Source organism: Cervus elaphus, chromosome 4, assembly GCF_910594005.1.
Source record: "Cervus elaphus chromosome 4, mCerEla1.1, whole genome shotgun sequence".
In the NCBI taxonomy this organism is placed as follows: domain Eukaryota; kingdom Metazoa; phylum Chordata; class Mammalia; order Artiodactyla; family Cervidae; genus Cervus; species Cervus elaphus.
The window spans coordinates 25,227,683-25,250,114 of NC_057818.1; the positions used below are offsets into that span (position 1 = coordinate 25,227,683).

General features: G+C 50.7%; 2 protein-coding genes across 4 annotated transcripts; both read right to left on the reverse strand.

Annotated features, from left to right (window-relative positions):
• Window positions 1-1,285: 1,285 nt before the first annotated feature.
• On the reverse strand, window positions 1,286-3,400 carry LOC122691744 (metallothionein-1E-like). The gene is made up of 3 exons (XM_043898529.1): window positions 2,999-3,400; window positions 2,232-2,297; window positions 1,286-1,518 (listed from the first exon to the last, which is right to left on the reverse strand). The coding sequence occupies exons 1-3, from the start codon at window positions 3,024-3,026 to the stop codon at window positions 1,427-1,429; spliced, it is 186 nt and encodes a 61-aa protein (XP_043754464.1). The 5' UTR covers window positions 3,027-3,400; the 3' UTR covers window positions 1,286-1,426.
• A 9,207-nt stretch (window positions 3,401-12,607) lies between these two features.
• LOC122691743 (metallothionein-2) lies at window positions 12,608-20,858 on the reverse strand. 3 transcript variants are annotated; one of them, XM_043898527.1, is made up of 3 exons: window positions 20,499-20,827; window positions 20,139-20,204; window positions 12,608-12,835 (listed from the first exon to the last, which is right to left on the reverse strand). In XM_043898527.1, the coding sequence occupies exons 1-3, from the start codon at window positions 20,524-20,526 to the stop codon at window positions 12,744-12,746; spliced, it is 186 nt and encodes a 61-aa protein (XP_043754462.1). In that variant the 5' UTR covers window positions 20,527-20,827; the 3' UTR covers window positions 12,608-12,743. The 3 variants fall into 3 exon arrangements, with proteins under 3 accessions (XP_043754462.1, XP_043754460.1, XP_043754461.1); XM_043898525.1 differs by lacking the exons at window positions 20,139-20,204; window positions 20,499-20,827 and adding exons at window positions 13,200-13,265; window positions 13,870-14,468; XM_043898526.1 differs by lacking the exon at window positions 12,608-12,835 and adding an exon at window positions 19,636-19,885 and having other exon boundaries at window positions 20,499-20,858.
• Window positions 20,859-22,432: the final 1,574 nt, after the last annotated feature.

Below are 22,432 nucleotides of genomic sequence, written 5' to 3' on the forward strand. Positions count from 1 at the left end.
AATAACTTGCCTCCGTCAGGAACTGGCAAGGTGACTGTTAGCAAGGATGCCTGACTCCCTCATATCCATGCACTCAGCACAGGCTGGCTCTTCACACTGGGCACATGTAGGCAGTCTGCATCCTGAGTTCTGAATCACATCTTGAACATCAAATAGTAATTCCCTGCAGCGACCGCCAGGGGGTGGGACACCTGGAATGGATTACCATTCACTCAGCACATGGGAGCCTGGCAGGCTAGTCCGTCGGATGGCAGAGTCAGACAGGACTAAAGCGACTTAGCACGCACACATGGCAGCACACACTGCTCCCTATTAACACCACCAGGCCCTTCAAACTGCAGAATGGCCATCATGTGCCGAGGAAGACATGAAATCCTCTATCTGGTAACAAGTCTCAGGTACACTCACTTTTGCTGGGAAAAAGATGGGAAATTCCCTCTAAATTTACATTAGTTTGTGGGTTTCAAGTAGCAAAGGGCTAAATTTCAAGGCAGGGTGGATTTCAGCCTGACTTAGGGAGGAATTTTCAAAGATTCAGAGCCAGGTCAGCATGGGGAGCTCTCAGGAAAAACAGGTGTCTTGTCACTGGAACTGGCCAAGCCAAGACTGATGTTCCCTCTGGGGATGCCAAGCCCAGCATCTCAGGCATGTTTGCTCACACAGTGGGGTATTTGTAAAGTGTTTCTAGAGCTCATGAATGCCTTCAATGAACATATAAAAATCACAAGCTTTTCAAAGTTATCATCTTCATATATTAATGTTGCTTTTTATGTGTTGAATCCTAAAGTAGGTTTTACATACTGTAGATTTTAACAATTTTTTAATAATTCATTTTTTATTTTTCAAAATAAAAGTGTGGTAGAAAATAAAAACAGGTCATTTTAGTGTTTTAGAAGCAAGCTAAAACATGGAAATTAAACAAGAGGAGCATTAAATAGCAGCCCCTGTGAGTACTTTTGAAGTTCACATCACCAAGGACTGAGGTTGTCACAACTCCCCATGAATTTAAAGAAACTAAAGTTTCTGAGCCATCAATACTCACAATGAGAACAGAGGGGAACCAGTACCTGCCCAATTGCATTGTGTCATGTGGACAACATTTTCCTTTTGAACTGAGAAACCGAAGATCTGAGAGGTAGCCTGACCTGCTAAGACCCTCAGTGTGTTAGGGGCTAATATTTGGTCCAGAGCCCAGATCTCTGCACTTCTGGTCCGTTCCCCACCCCAGTCCTCATAGGCATGAAGTCTCTTTGTCCAAGACAAACAAAGGAAAACAGAGCCAGAATAAAGTCAACAACTTTACTAGAAATCACATGTCTCACAGAAAAAGGGAATGTAGCACCAGGTCAGGTTGTATGAAAAATATGTATCTATATAAATTTGTCATGGTTGCTCTGTTGACCACTAGGGCAGGCTCCCCCGGGTATCAGGCGCAGCAGCTGCACTTGTCCGAGGCCCCTTTGCAGACACAGCCCTGGGCACACTTGGCACAGTCCACAGGGCAGCAGGAGCAGCAGCCTGGGGAAGAAAGGAGAGAGTGAAAGTTGGAGATAATATTACACCAAAACGCCTTTCCCAAGAGCAGACCTGCCCCAGGCTCCTCCTCCAGGCCTAGAGGACTCTGACTTCAGGATAGAGAACCGTCTTAAGAAATTTGCTCTGTGACTAAAGGAAAAGGCTGCCCTGCCCCATGTGAGTACAGAATAGTCAGAGGGCCTTGGAGAGACAGTGACAGGGCCTCGGGACCGAGGGAAGGCCACCCCCAGAAGCATCCCAGGAAGTGAAAGAGTCTTCAGGGTCAGAGAGGAGGCAGACTAGTTACAGAGCTGGTCCCAGGAAGACCAGGTATGCTCTGGGCTGCACTGCAGCAAAGGACGTGGTTCAGAGAAGCTACACGTGGTCACCAAGTTCAATATGAAGAACTCAGGACACTGGAGGGTTCACAAAGTGGCATCAGAGAAAGGAGACCTGGGTTCTAGTCCCCGATCCATCCTCGACACTATTAGGTGACTTCTATGGGCTCAGTTTACCAGTTTTACCTTTCGAGAATGAGAGGTTGGTACTGAACAATCTTTATGGCTTGTATGGGTCTCAACCTGTTTCAGTGCTGGGGGTCGGGGGCGGGCACAGGACATGTAGGGAAATGTGGTCAGTGTCCTGCTCCTGCCTGCTGAGCTCTGGGTCCCTCCTCAGCCCAGACCCCAGGTTCCCAGAGAAGGGGCCACACTCACTCTTCTTGCAGGAGAGACATCTGCAGGCCTTGCAGGTGCAGGAGCCAGCACAGCTGCAGGAGCCGCCTGCCAGGAAGGGAAAGGCCAGCGGTGAGCAGGGGGAGGAGGGCTCCATCAGCAGGCCCCCTCCCCATCCTCATGCGTCAGGACCAGCGCTGGAGCTCCCAGTCCACTCAGGCAGATAGAGCAGCCCTAGCTCCTCTCTTCCGGTCCCAGGAAAGTAGGTCCCCTCCTGATTTACTCCCCAGGGAAGGCCCCAGGCTCTAGACCCAGCCCAGGGTGACTGTGGGTGGGGGCCAGGTCTCTGTCCTGGAGCTCAAGAGGCACCATGTCCCCACCTCCCATCAAGGCCCGGCAGCTCCAAGGCCTCCTCGCAACTCTGGGTCCCCGTTGAGCTGTCCCCTGACCAGGTGGGTGAGGACAAGGATGGGCTGGAACCTCAGTACATTCAATTCAATAAGAAGCAGGGATTTCCCTGGTGGTTAAGACTCCCCGCTGCCACTTCGGGGAGACACGGGTTCCTTCCCTGGTCGGGGAACTAAGATCCAGCACACCATGCAAGACGACAAACTAAGAACAACAAAAAAAGGGGGTGGGTGGCAAAGGGAGATAAATGCTCTCATAATCCTGACTAGGAAAAACCATTGGTCCAATGACAGGAGTCCCCTTGAGCACAAACTCCACATCCTCCCTTCTCTAGCTGCCGGGACTTTCTGTCCTACGCCTGGAAGCGCGCATCCTAGGGCTCAACGCCAAGGGACACTTACCAGTGGGGCAGGAGCAGTTCGGGTCCATTTTTGAGGAAAGGCGAGGGCCGAGGTCCAGAGCAAGTGGCAAAGCAGATCCACTGATCCAGTGGGAGGCGTGTTGGAGCCCAGGAGCCGAGCGCTATTATACCCACAGGAGACGGGCCGGGCGCAGAGGGTCTGCCCCCGCCTGCACCCACGCCGCCCTCTGCGCCCGGGCCGGGCGGTGAGCACTACGCGCGGCCGAGCGCAAGATTCCCGGAACGCGGCTGGGCTACGTGCGCACCGAAACGCCCCCTTCCCCTACTCGCCCCCAACGCGGAGGGACTTTGCCCCGAGCAACAAGTAGCGCTCCAGGCTTCCTGTCCGCCCCTTCCCAGCTTTCCACGATGTGGGCAGCCATCGGTGTTCCCGGCGTTTACAGGAACCCAGCCCCTGAGTCCTCGCAGCCTTCCCCGCCCCCGCACCTCTTGTCTTTGCTTTCACCCTTTCCCGGAGCCCATGCGCAACCTGAGCCTCGCGCTCACATCTCAGGCTTGGCTGGAGCCCGTGTGTCGTGTGCAGAGACCCGTGATGGACGTGGGCTTCACCATCAATCCCCTGAACCCCGCTTCCCTAATATGTCTTCCCACAGCCCCCACCGTGGACTTTGAACAGAGTTTCTCTAGTTTCTCCTGTAACAGCCCAGCAGCGAACTCAGCCTTTTGTCTCCCAGCCTTCCTTACATTCTCCACGACTGAATAGATGAATGGGCACGTTTACCCAGCGAATCCACTGCCTAGCCAGTCCTCCCGGCTCCAGGATGGAGGTTCTCTAGTCGTATGATGCCCCCTAGGGAAAGCATCCTTGTGAGTGATAGGCAGACCTGGCATTCAATAACGAAGTAAGACAGTGGGTATTTCCCTTTGAGTAGTCCTGACAATTACATACCAGGGAGTCTATGCCAAGCCTTCTTTCATCACTTTTCCTCTTTGAATTCTAACAGGTAAAGGGAAATACTACTTGGGAGCTTGTTTCCCAAAGGCAAAAAGTACATCCAGTACAAGGATGCTACTAACCCAAGGTCACAGTGCTGGGATATGGTGCCCCAAATGCTATTCCTATCTCTTCTTAAGGAAAAGAGTCAGTGAAGAAGCTTCCCTGTGGCCCAGAGGTATGTGTTCAGCACTTCTCTACTGCATCAGCTCAGTCATGGGTGCCGAAGTGGTACGAAAGGAATGCATATATGTCTTAGTGGCTACCATCAATTGATCTTCATAGCATTAAAGAGTTTGCTTTTCATGTAAATAAATTTATATGTATATAAAATGTTAAATAAAATCTTGGTGCAGGTGACAGCAGAAATAGAAGAATCCTTCAGTATTTTGTTAGGAGAACTCGGACTGTCTTGCTGATGGCTTGATATCCCTAGTGCCAGCCCCTTTTTGTTGGAAGAGTGGCGTAACCCTCTTAGGGAAACTAGTCCTCCACTCCCATATTTGATGAGAACAAGAGAAAACACTCAGCTAGCACACCAGCTCCAGCTTATTGGTCTGGATGTAGAGATATATATCCTATGCTTTGACTGATAATAATAGCTGATATTACTATATTACTGACTGTGTGCCAGGTTTCATTCCAATTTCTTTGCAAATATTCAATTCTTTAATCCTAAGAGCCAGACACTATTATTTTGCCTTTTAAAGCAGATGAGACTGAAGCACAGAGGTTATGTCATGTGGATGTGACACAGGTGGGACCGGCACTCATGCAGGCTGATGGCAGCCCCCTTGCCCCCACCCCCTACTGGGCACCATGACATCTCACAACAGGGGAGGACACGGAACACCTGGCATGAAAGGAGCCGTGTGAAAGCACTGAGCTGGCAGTCAGAACCCTCTGCATAGCTCTGTGACCTCTCTGGCCCTCAGTCTCCCATCTCTCCAGCCAGGAACATAACTGGACCATCTCTGGGCACCCTTGCAGCTCTGAATAGGGAGAAGCAGGATTCAGCCTCCAGGGACATTGTAACCAGCAGTGTGTGGCCAGGAGGTGAGACAGCTGTAGTATAGGTTCAGTCTTCTGACTTCTGACTGTGTGTCCTTGGGCAGGTTGCTTAGCCTCTCTGGAAGATGGTACAATGACCCCAGCCCCTGCGCATTTATTCTGGCTCTGGTTCCTGTGCAGCTCAAATGACATGAAGGGTGGGAAAGTCTTCCGAGTCTGTCCTGACACTGTGTAGGGTCTTATCCTGTGGGTGTCATTGGAGGGCATCCCCACTCCCCCGGCACTCAGTCAGCAAGGTTCCAACCCATTCCCAGCCTCAGTCCTGGGGAATCCTCCCAAATCCATGAGCCATTTTCTAGGAGTTTGTTGGGGCCTCAATGGATTCACCACATATCCACAAAATTTCATGGATAAAGTGATTATAATGGCCACTTCTTAAAGCCATATCTAGGAATCACCACTATCCCATTTATGCCCCTGCCATTGAGATGTAATCTCCCTTATACACACGTGAAAATGGAGGCTCAGGCAGTATCACATACATGCGCAAGTCAGATAGTGGCTAGGTAGCTGTGAACCAGGATGCCTGACACCAAAACCCATCCCCTCTTCACACAGGAAATCTGTGGGCAAGTGTGGTTCTGACTTCTAGGCCAAGTGACTTATTTTATGGTTGTTTTTTTGGTGGGGGGGCGGGTTGTACAACAAATAGCAATACCTTGGAGTAAGAAGGGGAAACCTACTCCAGTATTCTTGCCTGGAAAATTTCATGAACCAAGGAGCCTGGGGGGAAAACAGTTCCTGGGCTCGCAAAGAGTCAGACACAACTGAGCCACCTGAGCACACACGCACGCACACAACTTACTTTAAGTGTCCTTTTACTATTAAAAGATTCCTAAAAAAAAAAAAAAAAAAAAAGATTCCTGCATTAAAAAAAAAAAAAAACAAACGGCAATACCCTCCACAAAGGGCCAGGGGCAGTGAGCTTTGATATAAATAACAAGTCACTGGGCTCCTCACTCCAGCCTAATGAACACCACCTCGCCCTCCAAACTGGGGAATAGCTATCACCCTGTGGACACGAAGTCCTTCACCTGGACCCAGTTCTCAGGTACACGCCCTCTTCATGGGAAATAGCTGGGTGGTGACTCCTTCCACTTTCACAGTCACTCTGCTGCTTTCATGTAGCCAAGGGCTGGATTTTGAGAGAAGAACAGATTTCAGCCTGCCCTAGGGAAGAACTCCCAAAGATTCTAAGCCAACTCACCACAGGAAGCTGGCTAGGGGTGGTGGCTGTCCTGTCAGTGACCCTGGGCAAGCCAAGGCTGATGTTCCCTGCGGGCATGTGGGGGCAAGAGCTACTTCAGGTGTGTGTGTGGTCCACACAGTGGGGCATTGGTGAAGTACTTCCAGGAAGGCTTATCCACGGCTTAGATGAACGTATGTGTAGCATTTAAAACTCTTAAATTTTCTTATTGGTTCTTCATAGATTGATGAAATTCTGTGTACTGAATCTAAAAATGGGTTGGTTTTTTTTACACTGTGACCTCTAAAATTTTTTTAGTACATATACCAAAGTTTAAATCTGTGAGCATTAGAAAATAAAAACTGGCCCTTCAGCAGTGTTTCAAGCAAGCCCTATGTAGAAGTAAAACAATTAGGGTTCGGATTTCACCCAGTCTGAGTACTTTTGTGTTTTGTTTTGTTTTTTTTTTGCATGGCAGAATTTTATTTTTTTTTAATTTATTTTTCTTTCTTTCTTTTATTTTTTTTTTTTCATTTATTTTTATTAGTTGGAGGCCGATTACTTCACAACATTGCAGTGGGTTTTGTCATACATTGACATGAATCAGCCATGGAGTTACATGTATTCCCCATCCCGATCCCCCCTCCCACCTCCCTCTCCACCCGATTCCTCTGGGTCTTCCCAGTGCACCAGGCCCGAGCACTTGTCTCATGCATCCCATCTGGGCTGGTGATCTGTTTCACTATAGATAATATACATGCTGTTCTCTCGAAACATCCCACCCTCGCCTTCTCCCACATAATCCAAAAGTCTGTTCTGTACATCTGTGTCTCTTTTTCTGTTTTGCATATAGGGTTATCATTACCATCTTTCTAAATTCCATATATATGTATTAGTATGCTGTAATGGTCTTTATCTTTCTGGCTTACTTCACTCTGTATAATGGGCTCCAGTTTCATCCATCTCATTAGAACTGATTCAAATGAATTCTTTTTAACAGCTGAGTAATATTCCATGGTGTATATGTACCACAGCTTCCTTATCCATTCATCTGCTGATGGGCATCTAGGTTGCTTCCATGTCCTGGCAATTATAAACAGTGCTGCGATGAACATTGGGGTACACGTCTCTCTTTCAGATCTGGTTTCCTCGGTGTGTATGCCCAGAAGTGGGATTGCTGGGTCATATGGCAGTTCTATTTCCAGCTTTTTAAGAAATCTCCACACTGTTCTCCATAGAGGCTGTACTAGTTTGCATTCCCACCAACAGTGTAAGAGGGTTCCCTTTTCTCCACACCCTCTCCAGCATTTATTGCTTGTAGACTTTTGGATAGCATTAGAAAATAAAAACTGGCCCTTTAGCAGTGTTTCAAGCAAGCCCTATGTAGAAGTAAAACAATTAGGGTTCGGATTTCACCCAGTCTGAGTACTTTTGAAACCTACAAACCTAATAATGCTGAGGCCTGAACTTTGGTAGGGGAAGCCCAGAGAGTGAAAATGAGAAATTGAGGAGTTTCCCCGTCATCGACACTTAAAATAATGAGAACAGTGAGGAGCTGTATGTGCCCAATGCCATTATATCACTTGGAGGATGTGTCCCCTTTTACCTGAGAAGCCGAAGCTCAGAGAGGTAACCTGACCTGTTTAAGGTACTCAGTGTCTTAGGGGCAACTGGTTAGGTGCAGAACCCAAGTCTGCATTTCCACGCAAGACACACAAACAAAAACAGAAGCCAGAATAGAGTCAACAAGATTTATTACAATTCATATATATCATAGAAAAAGGAATGTCGTATCGCATCAAGGTAGTGAGAAAAAATTGTGAAATGCAAGTTTGTCATGGTTGCTGTGTGGATACCCGGGAGCAGGCTCTCCCCTGCGTCAGGCGCAGCGGCTGCACTTGTCCGAGGCCCCTTTGCAGACGCAGCCCTGGGCACACTTGGCACAGCCCACGGGGCAGCAAGGGCAGCAGCCTGGGGGGAGTGAGAGAGAACATTATGTGAAACCACCCTTCCCAACAGCAGGCCTGGCACAAGCTGACCCCAGGCCCTGAGGACCCCGACCTTAGGAAAGTATGCTCTATCCTAAGAAATTCGTCTCTGACACTCTGAAAATTGCTCTGAGTTCAGGACAGGGCAGAGAGCCTAGAGACTGTGGTGGGACCTTTAGGGGCAGTGAAAGGACAGCTGCCAGTCCTCAGAGGGCTTCCTAGGTGGCACTAGTGGTAAAGAACCCTTTGCCAATGCAGGAGACATAAGAGACGTGGGTTTCATCCCTGGGTTTGGAAGATCCCCTGGAGGAGGGCATGGCAACCCACTCCAGTATCCTTGACTGGAGAATCCCATGGACAAAGGAGCCTGGATGGCTACAGTCCATTAGGGTCACAAAGAGACATGACTGAAGCGAACAGACAGTGAAGTAAGCACGCACACACCCCTCAGAAACATACAGTGAAGTAAGGAAAGTGGTCAGGTCCAGAGAGGGGCAAACTCTGCCACAGCTGTTCACCAGGGGTCAGGGAAGGACTGGGCTGCCCATCAGCAAAGGGCCGCACCCCCAGGGCAGAGACACCGCACCTGGTCACCAAGTTCAAGAACCTAAAGTGTCCAGGACACTGGAAGTTTCACAAGGTGACATCAGAGACAAGAGACCTGGGATCTAGGTCTAGTTTCCATCCTTGACCCCATTCGCTGACCTCTCTCAGACTTATTTAGCCATTCTAGAATGAGAAGCTGGAACAGAATCATCTCTCTGGCTCTTTCAGCTCAGATTCTGTTTCAGTGCTGGTGCAGAGGGAAGGGGGTGATGTAGGGAAGTCTGGTCAGTCCTGCTCCCTGCTGAGCTCTGGGTCCCTCCTCGGACTCAGCCCAGACCCCGGGTTCCCAAAGGAGGCCCCACACTTACTCTTCTTGCAGGAGGGGCATCTGCAGGCCCTGCAGGAGCAGGAGCCAGCGCAGCTACAGGAGCCGCCTGCCGGGGAGGGAAAGGCCAGTGGTGAGCAGGGGGGAGGAGGAGCCGCTGCAGACATCAGCAGGGCCCTCCCCCTCCTCCTGGGTCAGGACCAGCCCTGGGAGAGCTCCCCTCCACTCAGCCAGATGGAGAAGCCCCAGCTCCTCTCTTCTGGTCCCAGGAAAGTAGATCCGCTTCCCAGGGAAGGCCCCAGGCTCCAGACCCAGCCCAGGTTGACTGGGGCTGGGGGCCAGGTCTATGTCCTGAACCCCAAGAGGCACCATGTCCCCTCCTGCCATCAAAGCCTGGCAGCTCCAAGGTCTCCACCCAGCACTGGGTCTCAGTCTAGCTGTCCCCTGACCCCCTGGGTGAGGACAAGAGGGACAGTCTGGAGCCTCAGTACACTCCATTCAAAAATAGAGTCTGGGAATTCCCTGTGAGTCCAGTCCTTAGGATTCCCCTGCTCTCACTGCCCAGGGCCCGTGTTCAATCCCTGGTGGAGGAACTAAGATCCCACAAACCGCATGACTGGGGGGCGGGGGGGGGGGGGGGGGGGGGAGGAAGGGGGGAAAAATGTTCTCTCAATCCTGGCTAGGAAGAAAGCACTTGGTGAACCCTGGGCGTCCACTTTAGCTCAAATTCAAAATCCTCCATCGTCTAACCCCACGGAACATCTGTCTAGTGCCTGGGAAGGGGGCACCCTAGGCCCAGAGCCAGGGGTCTATCACTAGTGGGGCAGGAGCAGTTGGGGTCCATTTGGAGCAAAAGCACGCGGCAAAGAAGAGGCACACGATCCAGTGAGAGGCGTGTCGAGTCGAGGAGCCCGCTCGCTGTTTGTAACCGGAGGAGACGGCCCGGGCGCAGAGGGCCCGCCCCGCCTGCACCCGCCCGGAGGCTCCGCGCCCGCGCCGCCCACAGCGCACGGGGCGGGGCGGTGAGCCCCGCGCGGGCTGAGCGACGAATCTTCCGGTGCCCTTGGGGCCGCTGCACACGGAGGGCCGCCTTTGGCCCCGGCCCGCGGGGAGGGACAGTTTGCCGGGAGGTACGCGGTGTCCTAGCCTCCCTGCCCGCCCCCTCCCAGTTTTCCCGAGGGTGGTAGCCACCCTGCTCCCGGCTTTTTCCGGGAACCCAGCCTCTGTGTGTTCGCCGTCTTCCCCACCCCCGCCCCCCGCGCTGTTATCTTCGGGTTCGCCACTTCCCAGAGCCAGTGTGCAACCCTAGCCTCGCGCTCACATCCCACTCACGGCTGCAGCTGTGTGTCGTGTGCAGAGCCCCGTGGTGGATGTGACCTTCACCACCAAGCCCTCGACTCTCTCTTGCCCCACCATTCCCTGTCCTGGTCCCCGCAAAGGGCCCTAGGCAGCGTCTCTCTTAACATTTATCTCTAACAGCCCCAGGACCAACTCACTCAGGCCTTTGCCTCCCATCCTTCCCTCTGTTCTCCACGACTGAAATGGATGGATGGGCACGTTTTTCCAGGTGCTCTTGCCCTAAACTTTTCAGGGGTTTTCCTGAACCTAGCCAGTCCACCCCATTCCAGGATGGAGGTTCTGGAAGCATGATGACCCCAAGGAAGGGAAGATCATAGCCATGACCTCTTGGACTTCAGTCTCCCATCTTTTCTGTGGTTAGCACAACTAGCCTGTCTCTAGCGAGCCTGCCAGCTCTGAATAGTGAGAGGCAGGGCTCAGCATAATATGACCTCATAATTATTCACCTTTGGCAAGGAGGCGAGGCCGCTGTAGTATGGATTCAGACTTCTTGACTACCGTCTGTGTGCCCTTGGGCAGGTTGCTTAAACTCTGGGTAATTGGCAGAATCCCTCCATCCCCTGCAAGTTCACTCTGTTATGGGTTCAATGCAGGTCATGTGATATGAAGGGTGGGCATTGAATTTGTAGTTGTCCAAATGGTGTGGCAGCATGATACCCAAGGGGGGCTGTTGCAGGGCATCCACACTCCCCCTGGCAATGGATTAGTACATTTCCAATCAAACTTTAACCTCTCACCTTTCCCCAAGAGCTTTTTGGGATTCAACAAGATTCTGTCCCAATAAAGTCACAGTGAACTGAAGGATCATAGTAGACACTGTTTATTAAGCCCTAGTGAGGAGCTAGGCCACTGTCACTTAATACCAGGCAGAGACACAACCTCCTTTTTATAGGAAATGGAGACTTAGAGGATTTGAGAGACTCATTCAGGATATGTGGCAGAAAGTGCCACTGCCTAAGTGAACCAGGACTGCCTGACACCAGCACCCATGCCCCCAGCATAGGCTGGCTCTAGAAATCCCCTCTTCACACAGGATACCTGGGGGTGAGTGTGGTCCTGACACTTGGGCCATGTGACTTTCTCTTTATCAAATAGCAAATCACTCCAAATGTTGTGGGGGTGGAGGGGGCAGGGACCAGCTATGGCCATTGTTTACAAGTCACTCAGCACCCCTCTCTTTCCAAATACACACAGCCACAACTTTGTAACTGCAGAAAGTGACACTGCCCTGCACAGGCAGACATGAAGTCCTTCATCAGGACCCAGTTTCCAGGTATACTCCCTCTTGTTGGGAAATGACTGAGCATTACCTCTTAATTCCTAGCCACTTTGCTGGTTTCAAGTAGCCGAGGGCTGGATTTTGAAAGCAGAGTTCAGCCTGACCTAAAGAAACTTCCAGAAACTTAGAGCCAACTCACTGCAGGGAGCTCTCAAGGGTAGCCGGTTTCCGGTCCCTGGCACTAGATCAGATGAGATGGATGCTCCCTGTGGGGATGTGGGGAGGAGCTACTCCAGGTGTAGATGGTCCACATAGTGGGACACCTCCAAAGTGTTCTCAGTGTTCAGCATACACCTTTGGTGAACAAATGTGCAGTTTGTTTCTTTTTTAAACTGAACTATAGTTGATTTACAATACTGTGTTAGTATCAGGTGAACAAATGTGGTTTTTACTTGTTAAATTTTTCTTGTATTACTATTCCCCATGTATTTATTCAAATCTGTCAAATCAATAATTGGACTTTGTATTTTGTGTCCTTGTAAATTTTTATTAGTAATTCACTTAATTTTATTTTGCCAACGTTTAGGTTTGTGAAGATAGAAAATAGAAACCACAGCCAGAAGATTCACACTAGCCTTTCAGTGCTGGGAGTTTGAGAGTCCCAGGTAGGGATTTAGGTAACTAGGGGTGTGAGTCCAACTTCTTTAGAGTCTATAAGCCTAAAATCTATGAGGAATTGAAGGAATTGAAGTTACTTAGGGCAATCAGAGGATGGAAAATGAAGCCACCAACCCTTGACATGAGAATGGAGGGGACCCTGAATCTGCTCAGCACACTTAGTTTATTAGGGATTAACGTTTTGTTCTAGTAGCCACGTCTCTATAGTTCTCATCCAGTCTCCTACACCAGCCCTGGATGGCACAAAAGCCCTTATTCCGAATGCATAGAAAAGAAAGCTGAATCAGAAGTGTCAACAACCTTTATTACCATTCACATATTTCCTAGGAAAGGGAATGTAGCAATCAAGTCAGAGATGCATAAAATGCAGGTTGGCCCACGCTCCTCCATTGATACCCGGGAGCAGGCTCTCCCCGCCTTCAGGCGCAGCAGCTGCACTTGTCGGAGGCCCCTTTGCAGACGCAGCCCTGGGCACACTTGGCACAGCCCACGGGGCAGCAGGAGCAGCAGCCTGGGGAGAGATGGGGCAAAGCGGGTGTCAGCGATGTTTCCCAGGCACCTCCCTGCCCAACAGCAATCCTGCGGCAAAGCCCTCAGACCCAGAGGACCCTGAGTGCAGAAAAACATGCCCTACAACAGCTTGGAGGACCTTTGGCATTTGAGTTCTACTAGGAAATGGCTGCCTGGCTCCATCTAAGCCCAGGACAGGGCAGAAAGTTAGAAGCAGCAGTGACAGGTGGGTGCCCAGCGGCAAAAGAGGGCCAGGCCCCCAGAACCATGCACTCAGAACCCATTCTGGGTTCCCTCCCTCCCCCAAGCTGCAGCACTCCCCACCCACCACCTCCCTGGGTTTCCAGAGGAGTCCCCACACTCACTCTTCTTGCAGGAGACACATCTGCAGGCCTTGCAGGTGCAGGAGCCAGCGCAGCTGCAGGAGCCGCCTGCCCGGAAGGGAAAGGCCAGCGGTGAGCAGGGGGCAGGAGGAGCCACTGCAGACATGGCAGGGCCCTCCCCATCCTCCTGGGTCGGGACCAGCCCTGGGAGCTCCCGTCCAGCACAGAACAGACGGAAGGCTCATTCCCCCACCCCCCACCCCAGCCCCCTGCTCTGCCCTTCGGTGCAAAGGGCTATGTACTGTCTTGTATTTACCCCCAAGGATGAGCCCAGGCTCCGGTGCCCATTCAGGAAGCCTGGGTCTGATGGCCGGGACCTTCTGTCTGAGCCCGGAAGGGGCAATATACCCTCCCCACCCAGCCTAGGCAATACGGAGGCCTGGACAGAGCACTGGAGCCGACCCAGAGGCTTCGTGACACCTGGATGATGTGGGACCGGGCAGCCTTGAGCCTCAGATCTCTTGCCTCTGAAACGGAAGACTCTAGGAGGAAGGGAACGCTCTAATGGGAGATGAAGGCGCTAGTTTTGGTAGAAAGCACATGCTGGGTTAACTACAGAAGCTCACCCAAAATACTCCCTCTTCTTAACCCAGGGACACTTCTTGGTATTGGGGAGGGGACATCCGAAGTCCCAGAGCCAGGGATCCCTTACCAGTGGAGCAGGAGCAGTTGGGGTCCATTCGGAGACGAGGTGAGGCCGTTCAAAGCGAGTGGCAAAGAAGAGGTACTCAGGCCGGTTGGAATCCAGGAACGCGCGGTTTAGTTTATACCCAGAGGAGGCGGCCCGGGCGCAGAGGCCCCGCCCCGGCCTTGCACTCCGCCCGCCCGGCTGGGTAGATCCACGCGGTCCGCTCCGCCGCGCTGGGCTGAGCGCACCTGGCGGCGCCCGCCCAGCGCAGGTTCAGTGAGCAAGACTTCGGTCCGTGCGCAGTGCCCGGACCGCCCTCTTTGGCACGAGAACTCGCGGAGGGAAGGTGTGCCGGGTTGCTCTCGGTGTCCCAGCTTCTCTGCCCGCCCCTTCCCAATTTTCCCAAGGTAGGATGCCACCTTTGTTCCAAGAACCCAATCATCCGTCTTCGCCACCCCAACCCCCCACCCCCACCCCCCTCGCCGCCCGTTCCTTTGTACTCAAGTTCTCAAGTTCGTCCTTTCCGGAGCCCGTGTGCAACCCCAGCCTGTGCTCACGTCCCTGCTGAACGGGGGCGGTGGAAAAACCCGGGCGTTTCCTCCCGCAGTGCTCAGAAGGCCTTTGGCCCTGTTTTTCTGTCTCAATTCAAGGCGGACACTGCGCCCGGGGGCGTCTACTTTGAGTATAAACTTTGAGTGAAACGGCCTCTACTTCCATCCTTCCTCCACTCTAGTTTGAAGGGATATATGGGCACATTTGTCTGGGTCCTTTGCGTATCTCTACAGCCTAGCCACCCCACCTCACTCCAGAAAAGATGTTCAGAATGTGGGATGCGTCCAGAGGAGGGATTTTTTTTAGGTGATATTTAGACCTAGCCTTACATAACATATCATTTTGTAATTGTTTCTCTTTCAGTGTTACTATTTGACAGCATTTTGTGTGTGTTACATCTGGTTAATCTTTTTCTTTTTCTTTTTTTTATCTTTCATCCCTCACAATGAATCTAAAAGAGGGACACTATTATTTATGAGCCCATTTCGCTGATGGGAAGGGAAGTCACACGGATGTTAAGTAACTTGTCCACAGAGCTAGGAATTAGTGCCACTGGATCTGAGTCCAGTCAGCTTCCCAAGGGAAGGAGAAGGTCAAGGATCAAGTTTTCCTTTGATGTGTCTTCAACATCAGTGTACTGCTTGAGATCTTTTAAAGAGAGATAGGCCTCAAGCTTATCAACTCTCCAGGCTTGTGTTGTGATTTTTGTCTTCAGGGACCTAGACTGCCTTTTCCTCCTCCAAGACACCACACTGGTCCAGTACATTGATGGTATGCCGATTGGAGCTAGTTGCAAAACATAGCAAGTACTCTAGGCTTATGGGTAAGACTGCAATGGCGCTAAGAAAGCCTATGTAATAGAGGAGATCCGTTAGGGCATTTCTTAGTACTACCCTGCCCTGAGATTAAAGTCAGTGGGAAACTACTATAACAACCCAATCAAGACCAGACTGATAAAGGCCCAGACCCTTCAAAAATGAAGGTTTAGGGTCAGCCCACCAGATCAAGAACCATGACCAGATGAGGTACAAGCAGGGGGCAAAGTGGACACAGAGTAGGCAGAAGAAGGTATTTATCAATGTCAGCTGTGACCATATGACTGATTCCAGAAACAGAAATGACACCTGTAACTATTATGAGTACTTCTTCATTATTTTCTTACAAATATGTAATATATATAAATATGTAAATAATATAATATATTTGTTGTTGTTTAGTCACTAAGTTGTGTCCATGACCCCATGGACTGTAGCCCACCAGGCTCCTCTGGCCATGGGAATTTCCCAGGCAAGAATACTGGAGTGGGTTGGCATTTCCTTCTCCAGGGGATCTTTCCTATCCAGGGATCAAACCTGCATCTTCTGCATTGGCAGGCAGATTCTCTACCCCTGAGCCACCACGGAAATGCATGTAATATATATATAAATAGGTAAATATATATATATATGGTAAATATATTTATTTGCTTTATTTGCTTCCCTCTTTTATTCCCTTCTCATGTAACATAGAATGTATTGACTGTATATTGTAGTATTTATGTATTGTTAATATCACAGTATTTAAGTTACATGACAGCAAGTACAAAAGTGACCATCACCCAAGGACTTTGCATCCTCCTTTGAGGACAGTGTTATACATTTTCAGTTGTAGGTAAGGTAGTTGTGTTATGTTAGACAGAAGTATAATTTTGTTATTGTCTTTGCTGGGAGATTAAGTATGGTTTAAGAAGTTGTATGGGTGACAAGTGATGGTCTGTAATGGTTAGTTTTACATGCCAACATGTCTAGGTTATCATACCCAGTCCTTGATCACACATGCTAGCCTGATGTTGCTGTGAAGGTGTTTTTTTTTTTTTACATGATTAACATTTAAATCAGTATGCTTTGAGAAAAGCAAAGTATATTACCCTTCATAATGTGGAAGGCCTCATCCAGTCAGTGGAGGCCTTAGAGAAAAAATGAGGTCTCTTGAGAAGGAGAGAATTGGGCCTCCAGATGGCCTTTAAACTCAGGATTGCAACCAACATCAACTCCTACTGGAATTTCCAGGCTGCTGGCTGGTCCTGCAAATTTCAGTCGTGCCAGTTTCCACAGTTACATAAGCCAATTTCTTAAATCTGGCTCTCTCTCTCTCTCTATCTACATTCTACTGGTTCTGTTTCTTTGGAGATGCTGATACAAATATATTTTAAAACATATAAATCATTTAAATGTTAAGTAAAATACTGGTGCAAGTGTGGTAGCAGAAATCGCAGCAATTGTCTATATGCACCATAAGGGCACAAACTGTTGTGCTCGGGGTTATAAACCCCCAATGCTGATCACAATTTTGTGAGAATCAATGACTCTTTTTGGACCACAGGTCACATGCTCAAGTGGCTGATGAAGACCACACAGGACATACACCTAGACACACCAGCACTGCTTCTGTGTCTAGAGGGTACTTGAATAGCCGCTATGTTATGAATAATAATGATAATAATAAATAGCTGACATTATAGACCACTCACTATATGCCGAGTACCATACTAAGTTTTTTACATGTATTAGTTCTTTAATCTCCTGAGCGATATGCTTTTGTTTAAAAAATATTTATTTATTTGGCTGCGCCAGGCTGTAGTTGTCACATGTGGGATTCAGTTCCCTCACCAGGGATCGAACCTGGGCCCCCTGAATTGAGAGCGCAGTCTTAGCCACTGGACCACCAGGGAAGTCCCTGAGCTGTGGGCTTTTATTTTGCCCCTCAAACAGTGGTGGAGACTGAGCCAGAGAGAGGTTACGTCCTATGACTGTAAGGGACGCGGGTAGGATTGGTAGGTACTCTTGCAGGCGGACTGCAGCATTCTGCCCCCACCCAGGCTCCTACACCCCAACTTCACATGACCAACAGGGATGCTGAAAGCTGGCACAGGGGCAGCAGAGGGAAGCGCGCTGAGCAGGCAGCTCTGTGACCTCTCTGGAATTCAGTTTCCCACGTGTCAAGTCAGGAGCACATTCAGACCTTTTCGAAAGGTCCTTCTACCTCTGAACAGTGAGAGGCAGGGTTTAGCATCCAGTGACATCGTGATCTACCAGCTGCGGCCAGGGGGTGAGATCAGCTGTAGTATAGGTTCGGGCCTCTGACCTCTGAGCTGTGTGTCCTTGGGCAGGTTGCTTAACCTCTCTGAAACTGGCACAGTCAGTCCAGCCCCTGCACATTCACTCTCTCACTGGTTCCTGTGCAGATCAGATGACGTGGTTGGGAAGGTGTCCAAATGCTGTGGCAGCATCTGGTCCTGTGGGTGCTCACTGGAGGTCATCCATACTCACTTTAGCACCAGATCAGCAAAGTTCCAATCCCACCCTTAACCTCCCGCCCAGAGTATTGCTTCCGAACCAATGAACCTTTCCCTAAGAGCTTGTTGGGAGCTGAAAGGATTCTCTCTCTGCAAGTGTCAGTGTGGATATTCGTGTGATCAGAGTGGCCATTGTTTATTAAGCCAGGACACTATCATTTAATCCCCACGTAGAGATATAATCTTTTCACAAATGGGAAAATGGGGGCTTCCCTGGTGGCTCAGTGGTAAAGAATCCGCCTGCCAGTGCAGGAGCCACAGGTTTGATCCCGGATCCAAGAAGATTCCACAGGCCATGGAGCAGCTAAGCCCATGTGCCACAACTTTCAAGCCTGTGCTCCACAACAAGAGAAGCCACTGCAATGAGAAACCCGTGCACAACTAGAGAGTGGCCCCCGCTCACGACAACTAGAGAAAAACCCATGCAGCATCAAAGACCCAGCACAGCCATATATATATATATATATATATATATATATATTTTTTTTTTTTTTTTAATGGGAGAATGGAGACTCAGAGATGTTGAGTAACTTGTTCAGGGCTTACCACTGTGGCAAAATAGGCTGTGAACTGCAACACCCATACCCTCAGCACAGGCTGACTCCTGGGATCCCCTCTTTACCTAGGGCACCTGTGGGCAAGTGTGGTCTTGACTTCAGGGCCACATGACTTGCCTTTCCCTTTTATTTGACATCAAATAGCAATTCTCTCCACAAGCAGCCAGGGGGGACTAACCGTTGGCATTAATTACAAGTCACGGGGCACCTCAGTCCTGCCTAACAAACACCACCACACCCTCCGAACTGCCATCACCTAGCTTTGGCAGACATGAAATACTCTCATCTGGATCCAGTTCTCAGGCATCCGCCCTCTTCATGGGAAATGGCTGGGTAATTCCCTCCAATTCCCTGGTTACTTTGCTGTTTGCAGGTAACCAAGGGCTGGATTTTGGAGGGACCGATTTCAGCCTGAGCAACAGAACAGCTTCCAAAGGCTGAGCACCAAGTCCCAGCAGGGAGCTCTCAGGGCAGTGGGTCTATTGTGAGGGGCACTGGGCAAGTCAATTGCCTGTTCCCTGTGTGGATGCCAGGGGTGGGAGGGCAGTGCTATGTGAGGTGTGTGGGGTCCACACCCTGGGGCTATTTTATGAGCTGTTTCAGGTTGTCCTTGGACACTTGATGAATGTCTGCGCAGCATTCCTTTTTGTTTTGTTTTGTTTTTTTTGACTGCACTTGGTCTGAGTTGCAGCATGCAAGACCTTTAGTTATGGCATGTGGCATCTAGGTACACCACCAGGGATCGAACCCAAGCCCCCTGCATTGGGATTGCAAAGTCTTAGCCACTGGACCAGGGAAGTCCCCCTGAGCAGTATTTTAAAATCTGATTTTGTTTGTTCTTCATATAGTGATTGAAATGATGTGTGTTGAATCTAAAAATATGGGCTTTGTGTTGTTCCTTTATGGCATCTTTATAGTAATTATTATTATTTTTTACCAATGTGTGATGGATGGGAAGTAAAATATGTTCCTTCACCACAGGGATTTATTTTAGAAGCCCCATTCATATTCAAGCAGGAGGGGTTTTAGTCACTTTCAAGCCTAAAACCCAAGAGGAACAGAAATTGAACAGGGAAACCATACAGAATGAAAATTCTAGATTGAGAAGCTTCCATGCCGCCAACCCTTGACTTGAAAACAGAGGGGACCCCACGTGTGCCCGTTGTCCTTGTACACCTGCCCTAAGGCACTTCCATTTTACAGAAGGTGAAGCTCAGTGCCGAGATGTGGCGCGAACAAGGCACCAGGTTTGTCAGGGGTTAACATTTCCATCCAGAAACCAAGTCTCTGTACTTCTAGCCCAATCCCTCCCTGAAGCCCTGGTCAAGTCAAAGAAAACAGTCCGAATAAAGCCAACCACTTTTATTATCATTCTTGTATTTTAGAGGACAAAAAAGAAAAAAAAAGAGGGATGTAACAAACGGGTCAGGTTGTATTTTTTTTTTAAAAAATGCAGGTTTGTACACGTTGTTCTATTTACACCAGGGAGCAGGCTCTCCCCGCCTTCAGGAGCAGCAGCTGCACTTGTCGGAGGCGCCTTTGCAGACGCAGCCCTGGGCACACTTGGCACAGCCCACGGGGCAGCAGGAGCAGCAGCCTGGGGAGGGAGGGGGCGGCAGTGATGAGCGCTCCGGACAAGCGGTTAGGAAGGCTGCCCGCCCTCTCCGGCGGAGGCGCCACCTTCCCTGGGGAAGGGGCACCCACTGCGCTATTTAAATTCCCCTCCAGTGGTGTAGGGGCTTCCCTGGTGGCTCAGACGGTAAAGAATCCTCCTGCGAGGGCGGGGGGTGTGGTGCTGGGCGCGGGGAGTGGGGCCCGTGAGGGGTAGACAGACAGAAAACCCCACTTACTCTTCTTGCAGGAGGCGCACTTGCAATCTTTGCATTTGCAGGAGCCGGCACACGTGCAGGATTCGCCTGCCAGGAGAAAGAGGCAAGAACGGCCCCTGGAGAACCGAACGCGGGCATTCGGGCTCGCAGCCCGAGTTTGACTCCCAATTCCACAACCAGTTCGTGGGAACGTGGGCGAGCCACGAACTCGAATCGCCTTATCGGTCAAACGGGGTCTCCTAGTTGAACTCAGAGGAGAAGAGGGTACACCGAAACCCTTTCGAAAGGGGCAAACAGTGCCCTGAAAGTGAGTGATGAGGAGCCAGGAGATTCTCCTCTAGCTCTGCGATGGACACCCAGCCCCAAACCAGAGGTTCTTACCTGCGGTGCAGGAGCAGTTGGGGTCCATGGTGAGCTGAAGCGGAGGCTGGGGTCCGGAGACGGCTGAGCAAAGGATGGCAAGGATGTCGAAGGGGCGTGCTGGAGCGGAGCGGGCGGTGGGCTGCCTTTATAGCGGAAAGGAGCTGGGGCGAGTGCAAAAACCCTCGGGGCCGGGCGCTGCCTGCACCCGCCCCGCGCTGAGTCACTGGCGGGCCGCGCGGCTCCCCGGGCTGTGCACACGGGCCACCAGGCATCAGTTCCCAGAAGCCGCCCTACGTGCGCCAGGGGGATGGAGAAGCGGGCCGGGCGCAGAGCGGCGAACACCGCGTGCCGGGCGGCCCGGGCCGTGGGCCGAGCCCCCGGCCCCTGCCCTCGGCGTGTGCAGAGTTTCCGCCACCGCCTTCCCCTCCCGCAGCTCTCCCGCCCCTCCCCTCCCCCTGCCCCCTGCTCTGTACCCTGTGCTTGCCGGGCCTGAATAGTTTAGAGAGTTGATCCTGAGGATCCTGTTCACTTTAGTTCAGTTCAGTTGCGCAGTCGTGTCCGACCTTTGCGACGCCGTGGACTGCAGCATTCCAGGCCTCCCTGTCCATCACCAACTCCCGGAGTTTACTCAAACTCGTGTCCATTGAGTCGATGATGCCATCCAGCTCGGATGGAAAAAACGGTTGGAACCCAGGACAGATTACAGAAAACTTTTTGTACCTGTCAAGGCTTTAAAATAGTGTAGCTCGTGGCTGGTGCACTGGGAAGACCCAGAGGGATGGGATGGGGAGGGAGGCGGGAGGGGGGGATCAGGATGGGAAACACATGTAAATCCATGGCTGATTCATGTCAATGTATGGCAAAAACCACTACAATATTGTTAAGTAATTAGCCTCCAACTAATAAAAATAAATGGAAAAATAAATAAATAAAAGACAACTCAAAAATAAAATAAAATTGTGTACCCTCGTACTGAATCCGTGGGGTGATTATTAATGTTGTATTGTAGACGCCATGGGGGAGTCAGTAAGCCTGTTATGCAGGAGCTCTCTTTTAATCCTCCAGTCAACCCTGTGAGGTAAGGACTATTCCTCATTCGCATTTTAGAGTATGGAGGCCCAGAGAGGTTAAGTAACTTTCCCGAGGTCACAGAGCTAGTGAGTGGCAGAGCCTGGTGATTCAAATCAGTGGGCCCAACAGATGCTGAAGTCCCTCTAAGGGTAGACATCACCACCAGGGCAGACCACGGGTCAATAAATCACAAGCTTTGTGCTCAGGGAACTCAGAGTCACAGGGACAGCCTCACCGGGGCACGGGGAAAAGTAATACCAGGATCGCGGCTAGGATGGAGGCAGGGGGAGCTGAGTTGGGAGACCCAGCCCAACCTGGGAGGAGATGGGCAAGCACCTTGGGCTTGAGGGTGAGAAAGTCTTCTCCAGGCAGGGGAGGAGAAAGGAGTTGTGTGCCAGCGCCTGGAAGAAGCAACTGGGTGGAAAGTTGGCGCCGCCTTGGGACATTGGGAAGGGAAAACCCCACAAGAAAGTCCTTCCCCAGTGGATGCGGAGGGGAAGTGGGGAGGTGGCGTCCAAATTCCTCTCTGCGGAGACACATCCTGCTCCCTTGCTGGCACATGTCTGAATACTAAGCAACGGATCTTAGATCATCCAGCCCCAAGCGAGTCATCGGAGGACTGGGTTACTGGAAAGTTCCTAGGGGCTTAGAGGATGCTATTTGCTGCAGTGGGGAGTTCAGTGAGGCAGTGGGCAGAGGACAGGCTGTCCTTGGAGCATTTACTGTAAAGTCCTGTGGAAATATCTTCACAGCTCAGCTCAAACATCACTTCCTGCTGGGAGCCCATCCTGACCCTAAGCACCTAGGTCAGCTAGGTGCCCGTGGAACATGCTGGTAAACAGCCTGTTCTTTTCCTTCCTGGCGCTTCCCGTGTCTGTAAT

Bases quoted from the DNA above. Each gene is read 5' to 3' on its own strand.
- LOC122691744 (XM_043898529.1), bottom strand. From the start codon at position 3,026: ATGGACCCGAACTGCTCCTGCCCCACTG. The intron at 2,298-2,998 runs GTAAGTGTCCCT...CCTTCCTGGCAG, and splicing joins GAACTGCTCCTGCCCCACTG to GCGGCTCCTGCAGCTGTGCT. The intron at 1,519-2,231 runs GTGAGTGTGGCC...TTTCTTCCCCAG, and splicing joins ATGTCTCTCCTGCAAGAAGA to GCTGCTGCTCCTGCTGCCCT.
- LOC122691743 (XM_043898527.1), bottom strand. From the start codon at position 20,526: ATGGACCCCAACTGCTCCTGCACCGCAG. The intron at 20,205-20,498 runs GTAAGAACCTCT...TTCTCCTGGCAG, and splicing joins CAACTGCTCCTGCACCGCAG to GCGAATCCTGCACGTGTGCC. The intron at 12,836-20,138 runs GTAAGTGGGGTT...ATCTCTCCCCAG, and splicing joins GTGCGCCTCCTGCAAGAAGA to GCTGCTGCTCCTGCTGCCCC.